Consider the following 9,309-nt stretch of genomic DNA (forward strand, 5'->3'; position numbering starts at 1 on the left):
GTGTGGGACTTGCGGAAATGTGCGCAGAGCTGGCGCACCTTTCCGAGCAGCAGGTCTGTGAAGCGTGGGTAGCTTTTCAGAAAGCGCTGAACCACCAAATTAAAGACATGGGCCAGGCATGGCAAGTGCGTGAGGCTGCCGAGCTGCAGAGCCGCCACCAGGTTACGGCCGTTGTCACACACGACCATGCCCGGTTGGAGGCTCAGCGGCGCAAGCCAGCGCTCGGTCTGCTCTGTCAGACCCTGCAGCAGTTCGTGGGCCATGTGCCTCTTATCTCCTAAGCTGAGTAGTTTCAGCATGGCCTGCTGACGCTTCCCCACCGCTGTGATGCCACGCCGCGTGACACCGACTGCTGGCGACGTGCTGCTGCTGACACATCTTGATTGCGAGACAGAGGTTGCGTTGGAGGAGGAGGAGGAGGGTGGTTTAGTGGAGGAAGCATACACCGCCGCAGATACCACCACCGAGCTGGGGCCCGCAATTCTGGGGGTGGGTAGGACGTGAGCGGTCCCAGGCTCTGACTCTGTCCCAGCCTCCACTAAATTCACCCAATGTGCCGTCAGGGAGATATAGTGGCCCTGCCCGCCTGTGCTTGTCCACGTGTCCGTTGTTAAGTGGACCTTGGCAGTAACCGCATTGGTGAGGGCGCGTACAATGTTGCGGGAGACGTGGTCGTGCAGGGCTGGGACGGCACATCGGGAAAAGTAGTGGCGACTGGGAACTGAGTAGCGCAGGGCCGCCGCCGCCATCATATTTTTGAAAGACTCCGTTTCCACAACCCTATACAGCAGCATCTCCAGGCTGATAAATTTGGCAATGTGCACGTTTAATGCTTGAGCGTGCGGGTGCGTGGCGGCGTACTTGCGCTTGCGCTCAAACACTTGCGCTAGCGACGGCTGGACGGTGCGCTGAGAGACATTGGTGGATGGGGCCGAGGACAGCGGAGGTGAGGGTGTGGGTGCAGGCCAGGAGACGGTAGTGCCTGTGTCCTCAGAGGGTGGTTGGATCTCAGTGGCAGGTTGGGGCACAGGGGGACAGGCAGTGGTGCAAACCGGAGGCGGTGAACGGCCTTCGTCCCACCTTGTGGGGTGCTTGGCCATCATATGTCTGCGCATGCTGGTGGTGGTGAGGCAGGTGGTGGTGGCTCCCCGGCTGATCTTGGCGCGACAAAGGTTGCACACCACTGTTCGTCGGTCGTCTGCACTCTCAGTGAAAAACTGCCAGACCTTTGAGCACCTCGGCCTCTGCAGGGTGGCATGGCGCGAGGGGGCGCTTTGGGAAACAGTTGGTGGATTATTCGGTCTGGCCCTGCCTCTACCCCCGGACACCGCACTGCCTCTTGCAACCTGCCCTGCTGCTGCCCTTGCCTCCCCCTCTGAAGACCTGTCCTCAGTAGGCGTAGCAAACCAGGTGGGGTCAGTCACCTCATTGTCCTGCTGCTCTTCCTCCGAATCCTCTGTGCGCTCCTCCCTCGGACTTACTGCCCTTACTACTACCTCACTGATAGACAACTGTGTCTCAACGTCATCATCCTCGTCACCCACTGAAAGGTCTTGAGACAGTTGCCGGAAGTCCCCAGCCTCATCCCCCGGACCCCGGGAACTTTCTAATGGTTGGGCATCAGTCACGATAAACTCCTCTGGTGGGAGAGGAACCACTGCTGCCGAATCTGAGCAGGGGCCCGAGAACAGTTCCTGGGAGTCTGCCCGCTCCTCAGAGTGTGTCATTGTAATGGAGTGAGGAGGCTGGGAGGAAGGAGGAGTAGCAGCCAGAGGATTCTGAGTTGCAGCAGTGGACGGCGCAGAACTGTGGGTGGACGATAGATTGCTGGATGCACTTTCTGCCATCCACGACAGGACCTGCTCACACTGCTCATTTTCTAATAAAGGTCTTCGACATGTAACATCGTTCTGTTGTGTTCAGTTGGACAGCTCTATAGGAAGCTGGTTTCTCCAGCGGGCGAGTCAACCTTTATTGTAGTATATAAATTGCAGCCCCTCCTCTCAGAGGACGCCGGCTATTTCTCTGCATGGTCAGGTCCACGTCCCCCTACTTTATTCTGTCAGTCAGATAAGTCCCTGGTGGTGTTCTAACATATTACTTTGTGTAACATCTGGTTCCTAGTACTGCTGCTATTAACATCTGTCAGTTGTCGCTTACTTTTTCCATCTATGGACAGACAAGGTAGACAAGGTAGACCCCAGCTTCTGGATGTGGGGCTGCCCTCATAAGGGTGATCACCCTGCTTTTAGACAGGACTGCCCGTATTAGCTTGATAAGGTGATATTTTGCTTTCCCCATTGTTTAGTTCCATTATTAATAGTTTTGCTAATAATATGTATATTGGACAACTATTATGTTCGATTCGGACTAGATGCTTTAGGTGTCCATCATAACCCTATCTCTGCATTGAAAGATGTACAGGACTTATACTGTCACTACAGTATGTTATCGAATTTATAAAGGTCACCAGCTGATAAATGGATACATTTTCATCCATTATCCCTCATTCTGAATCTATTGTATTTCTTCCCCCCAAATGATTGACTCTGTAAAATGACTACTTTGCTTCCTTGTTAGACAAGGGTGAATACATTCAATATTTGTTCTCTGATTTTGCTCGACGTGTATTAGTAAGTAGAATACATTCCCCTCTGATGCATTAGTATGTAAATAGCTCTCTACAGAATGTCTGACTTTTAAAGACAGAGAGAATTTCAATACCCCGAGGTTTGTAGAAAAACATTTGGATTAGGTATTCAGCACTTGAATTACAGATTTCCTTCCTAAGATCAAAGCCAGTCGTCCGGTTAGTCTGTCTCTTAGCCTGAAACAAAGGATATAGATGACCTATTTTTTACCCCTTACAGAAACCAACGTTATGAAAGTTTTATTAGGCTTCCTTGAACTGAAAACATTTGCACCATATTCAAGACTTCATATGTAACTTGCAGGAAATTACTGTTTAAGTACAGTTCTGTGCATCTGTTAACTGACCTTTAATATACTGCATGAGTCACCAGCTCTCCAAATTATGGGATGTGGGTGTTCGCATCTGTAGGAACAATAAATGACCTTGAATTCATTTAATATGACAACTATAAAAGCTTTGCAGTGAAACAAGATGCATTTTTACAAACTGAACAAGCATTTCTACTAAACTTTCCTCATACTATGCATTAAATAATTTGAGTTATCAGCTAGCCATATGACGTCTGGCTCACATCAGCATTCAGGGGTTACGTTTTCCTGCTCCATTTAGGGAGCAGGAATACATCGCCCCGTGGTAGAATGGATCTGTCTTATGATGAAACTAAACGACGCTGAACAGACTCCATTTACTACAATGCGGTCCATTCTTCGTCCTGTATTAAACAGAATCCAGTTGATGTGACGCTGATATGAACAAACCCCTAATGACATAACTATTGAGTGATCATTCATATGGTTGATAGCTTTTTCTCTCCACTCTATCATATTATGCACGCTTATTTCGGGTGAGCAAGTATCTTTACCTATTCGTGAGAGGAAAATAATCCACTTCTAGACAACTCTGGCAACATTTCATCTCTCATGGGAGAAAAGGATCACACATATTTAAAAACAGGAAGCCCAATTCTCAGATATCTGTCATCAGAGGGAGTCCGAAGGTCTGTAGACAGATAGAATCATTATCCAATCCCACTAAACTTGATGGATTTGCTCAGCTTTTATAGTTTGTGTTTGACCACTTTTACAGCAAATTAAAATTAAAGCCAAGATAAAACATTGTAACATAGTATATGAGGCTGAAAAAAGACATAAGTCCATCCAGTTCAGCCTATTACTCCCACAATGTTGATCCAGAGGTAGGTAAAAAAAACTATGATGTAGAAGCCAATTTTCCCCATTTAAGGCGAGAGCTGCCTGTGATTGGCTGAGAACCCAATTACATTCAGCTCTTTCAGCAGGCGGGGATTTTAAATCCCCGGCTGCTGATAGATTAGCACCACAGTGCAGGGGACAGCAGGAGAAGATGTGGCTGTGCCCCTGCAGCTGAAGGGAGGTGATTATCTATTTTTTTTTTATTTTTAAATCACTTTTACTTGATTTTCAGGGAAGGGCTTATATTTAAAGCCCTTCCCTGAAATCAATTGTATTTTTGTATCTTTTGAGCGATTTTTGAGCAATAAACGTTGAGCGATCACCTTGTGCTCTGAGTGGAGGATGCAGAAGACAAGCAGGGGCGCTTGTCTTCTGCATCCAGCTGTTCTCTGCTCAGAGTGCCCGACTGTTATACAACCGAGTGCTCCGAGTGGGGTATGGAGAACACAGTTGAACCACTGTGTTCTTCATACCCAGCCTGTCATCAAGGAGCGGGATACAGCTGAAACAATAGTCTCAGCTGTATCCCACTGTGAATTCCTGATAACTGATCGCTGATCTTTCAGCATGCTAAATGATCAGCGACGGCTTAACGAAAACTGCACGATGTCAGTGCAGGTAGACACAACGATTATTGCTTAAAAGATGGTTTTGAGCAATTTTTGAGCAAAAATTACTGTCTACATGGGCCTTTGGCCATTAAAAGGTATCATATCTACAAGATTTGTTTTATTGATGATGGAATTAATTTATACATATACAAACATCAGAGATATATATACCCAGTGAAATGAACACTATGTTATCAATATTTCATTGACAGAAGTATAATACAATAATCCAAAACTGCAATTTTAAAAATGTGCGAAATGTGGTAATTTGATTTTTGAGTGATAGGACAAAATTAAGTTTCCCCTCCAGCTCTCAAAACAAAAACACAGCTGTTTCTCTTCATTCTTCCAACTGGGAGTAGGCAACTCAACGCTGAGGCTAAAAATGTGTAACTGACTGGAAGCCATTACAGAGAAAAGGAAAAAGAACTGAAAAAATGCATTAGAGCACCAAAACTGTGATTGTGAGATGTAGAACAAGGCTTTATGGACTGAGAAATCAAAACTTGTAATATTTGGATATAACAGCAGATAACATGTATGCAACAGAAGCAAAGAAAGGCTCTTATAATTATGTCTATAACCATCAACCAAGCACACAGATGATCAGTGCAGGTATGGGAATATATATATAACTCTGATCAGTGCAGGTAGGGGAAAATAATATAACTCTGGGGATGGTGACCTCATTTTTACTGAAGACAATGCAAAGACTGATAAGGACACACATACAATTTATTACATCATGCAATAATCATTGTAAAATTTGTATTGCTTCGCAACATAACAAGCCAGTAGAGATGAGCGAGCACGCTCGGTTAAGGCAGTTACTTGAGCAAGCATCGCTCTTCTCGAGTAACTGCATACTCGTCGGAGCAGATTCGAGGGAGCGGCGGGGAAGAGGGGGGGGGGGGGGGGAGAGTGAGAGAGATCGAGTAACTGCCTTAACTGAGCGTGCTCGCTCATCTCTACAAGCCAGTACCGTGTACTCCGCTCTGAAGGCACACTTACCAAATGAATGAGCTGAACAAAGTACTAGCCACCTAGAGCCAATACTTCTGCATTATTGAATTAATACATAATTGTACTTAATTTACGGTAATATTCATTTGAGTTTATCAAAAGCATAATTTATGGCTTTTCTATAGTACTATGCTATGTATGAACACTCTCAAATCATTAGCCTTCTATTAACATTGTCCTATTTTTCTTTCCCGTAGCATTGACTTCCATCATGGCCACTATATGGTTCCCAGTATCCACACACAAAGAGACAACTATTGTGACTTTCGGCTACTCCTTGTATGCAGGATGGATTGGAGCAGCATTTTGCTTGTTTGGTGGAATAGTTATTGTTTGCTGTTCAGGAGAATCTCATGCATTCATGGAGAACCGATTTTATTATTCCTCCCAGGGGTCCGGTTCCCCTACCCATGCTAAAAGTGCCAATGTGTAAAGATCAATTAAGATCTGACAAGGCTGACTGTACAGCATTTTTGGACTTTAATAACTTATGTGCCTTTGAGTTGTGTCTATGTATGCTGTTCTACAATTTAAGTGCCATATACAGTATATGGACAAATGTTGAGTACTGTTTTCTTACAGGTCTTCAATGTATTCTTGTATACCTTATAAGAATTTCATTGGTGCTCAGGAAATGATGCCTAGAAAAGAAAACATCCTGACTTTGTAGCATTTTTATCTTTACGAGTGATGTACCTTTGTATGAATTTGTCAAATGTGTTCCTTTTTATAATTACACAAAACACCTCATAGAACAGAAAGCATTTACATAAGTTACATCAGCTATAAAAAGTCATCATTTTAAGATAGTTGGGAGAGACATGGACATTTGTACTTTGACTCTAACTTTACAATTAACCGGTGATGTGACTCTTTAGCTCTAAACTACAGAAGTCATGGTTTCCATATCTACATCAAATAATCTAATATCAATCCCAAGAATATCCTCTTTGGAGCAGTTTTCAGAGTATATTATTCCCTCATCTGCTAGTTAAACAGTATTTGGTATAAAGTTACCCATGCACATGAGATAGCTGTTAGCTGAACAAGTTCCCAACCCCCGTATGCATGCAAGCTTGACCAAGAATGCATATTTAGTGAGGGAAGTCGGCGGCTGCTGCTAGACACCATTAACAGCAAGTTTTCTCCCAAGAACAAAAGGATCTGGCAATTTAGATCTACCATCGGTGATGGGATGTGAGGCTACTATACACATCAATGTTTGGCCAGCTCAAATTGGCAGGTTTGGCTGATATACAGTACTGTGCAAACATTAAGCTGGTGCGGAAAAAATGCCACAAAGTAACAAATGCTTTCAAAAATAAAAGTGTTAATAGTTTTTCTCCGTTAAAAAAATGCAAACTGAGTGAACAAAAGAGAAATGTGAATCAAACCAATATTTTGTGTGATCACCCTTTGCCTTCAAAGCAACTTAGTATGTATGCCAGCACATAGTTTTCCAGCAGGGGGTTTGTTCCAAACATCTTGGAGAACTAGCCACATTTTTCCCATTGATGTAGATTTGCTTAAATCCTTCTGTATCTTCATGTAGTCCTAGACAAACTCGATCATGTTGAGATCAGGACTCTGTGAGGGCCATATCATCACTTCTAGGACTCCCGCTTTTTCTTTACAGTGAAGATAGTTCCTAATGACATTGACTGTATATTTAGGGTTGTTATCCTGTTGCAGAATAAATTTGGAGCCAATCAGTTACCTTTTAGTAACATAGTATGTAGGCCGGAAAAAAAAAACCATATGTACATTCAGTTCAGCCTGTTACCCCCCAATGTTGATCCAGAGGAAGGCAAAAAACCCCAATGAGGTAGAAGCCAATTTTCCTCATTTAAAGGACAAAATTCTGGCAATCAGAATAAGCTCTGGATCTACAACACTTCTGAAGTAATTAGTGATTATATTATTATATGAGCATTATATTGTAATTCTCAAGAAATATGTCAACAATGACCAGTCTAGAACTTACCTCCTCGTAGAAGTTGATCAGATTAGTTTATCAGGAGCGACTCCTCATAAACCCATGCTGATATGGAGTTACACATATTTTCCTTGAGGTATTCCAAAGCAGCATCTCTTAGAAACCATCTAAGAGATGAAACTATCTTACTCTGCATTATCTTTTCTAAACCTGCCTAAAGTTTTTGCACAGCACAGTATTTCTAATGTGTATGGCCATATTAATGCCTAAAAACAAATTTGCTCTCTGAGATAAGTGCTTTCAATTTTCAGATGGATAGAGATGAGAGAATTAAGCAATTTTGTGTTTACTCCAAAACTAAAAAACAAAGATGGAATTAATGAAAGGTTTGGATGTTTGCTGCCTTTTGTCTCATTTCAACAATGCTTTCTGATCTCCAGTGAAAGTGAGATAAAGACTACTCAGTATGTATTTATGAGACCCAAGACATAAATGGTACCAGGCCCTGCGACTGAACAAATAACAAAGGATTGCATTCTCTGATAGACCATCTACTACACTATACACATTCACTCAAGTGTTGTGGATGAGATGCCATTATCTTCACTGACTCCATAGAACTGTACAGCCTTTTTTTCTGTAGGTATGACATATAAGTTAATTTGCATAATATATTACAATTTAATTGTTGCTCAGTTGTGCATATTATACTGCATACGTGTTACTGTTATACAATATATTTTAAGAACTTTGTAATTCTGTAGCAATTATTGAAAACTCATTCACATTTAATGGTAACAGTCTGTGAATGAATGTAGGCCATTTAAACTTTACCAGTATCTACCAATGCCATAAATGTCAACCTCAGTTGGGCTACAAGGAAGGACTAGGCTCAACACACAATGTTTTCTAAAGCCAGTTATTTTTTATATGATTCTCAATAGTATTTTTAGAGTGTTGAAAATGAGAAAACCTATACCAGATCAGGCGCATTACACACGGTAGAATCATTTTTGGAAGTACATTACTCCACAGATGTTTATGGTCCATTTTTGTAAATTTGATGCACATGACACACAATTTACACCATTTTTGCAGCTAAAAACTGTCATAAAAATTAGACTTTTTATAGGACTATGAGTGAAAGGAAAGAGGCAGCACAGACTGGTCTGCAGTAAAGTCTGTGCTGGTGGGTCTAAGGACTGAGCTGATAGAATAGTAGTCAGTGTAACAGGTTCAGGTCAACTAATAAGAAGCTGTCTTCCATTATGTGCTACGATATTGGGAATTGATTTAGGCAATGCATGTTACGATGATTTGTGATACGCCAACCTTATGGGATGTGAATTGTGGCCAAAACATAGCACTGTTGGCAAAAATGTCTGGCTTTCTTCACACCAAATACGTATTTCAGCCCTCTATCTCACTATACGGTTAAAAATTTCTACTTTGAACATGTTCAGAAATTTGTGGAAAACTGTTGACTTGTGGAATTTCAATTGAGATGCAAAGTTCATATTCATAATGACTGTAGAATAGATAATATAATAATGATATTTTTCCATTTCTTTGTGATCTTTTTATATAACTAATATGCTATTACATTTTAAAATGTACAACTATTGTAACAATCCATCGTATATAAAAGTTAATAAAATATCCTTGTAAATACTATATGGTTTCTTGCTCTAAGCAGCCTTTAAATGTTTCAGATCATTTTAATGAGTTATGTTGACTTAAATTGTTATTCCAAGAAGGAATTCAAAATTCAGTGTTATATGTACCATCACAACCCGCTGAATAACCATGCCCTATCTACAGCTGATACGTTTTGTGTTATGGCTTGATAGACCAAATTATTTTCTATGCCCTTCT

General features: G+C 42.0%; 1 protein-coding gene across 1 annotated transcript in view; it reads left to right on the forward strand.

The window, feature by feature from the left end:
* Window positions 1-9,090, forward strand: part of CLDN11 (claudin 11) — a 35,910-nt gene extending 26,820 nt beyond the window's left edge. Inside the window, exon 3 of the mRNA XM_066601044.1 lies at window positions 5,696-9,090. Within this exon, the coding sequence (XP_066457141.1) occupies window positions 5,696-5,931 (236 nt within the window). The 3' untranslated portion in view covers window positions 5,932-9,090. The remainder of the gene's footprint in view (window positions 1-5,695) is intronic.
* The last annotated feature ends 219 nt before the right edge of the window (window positions 9,091-9,309 follow it).

Source organism: Eleutherodactylus coqui, chromosome 1, assembly GCF_035609145.1.
Source record: "Eleutherodactylus coqui strain aEleCoq1 chromosome 1, aEleCoq1.hap1, whole genome shotgun sequence".
Classification (NCBI taxonomy): domain Eukaryota; kingdom Metazoa; phylum Chordata; class Amphibia; order Anura; family Eleutherodactylidae; genus Eleutherodactylus; species Eleutherodactylus coqui.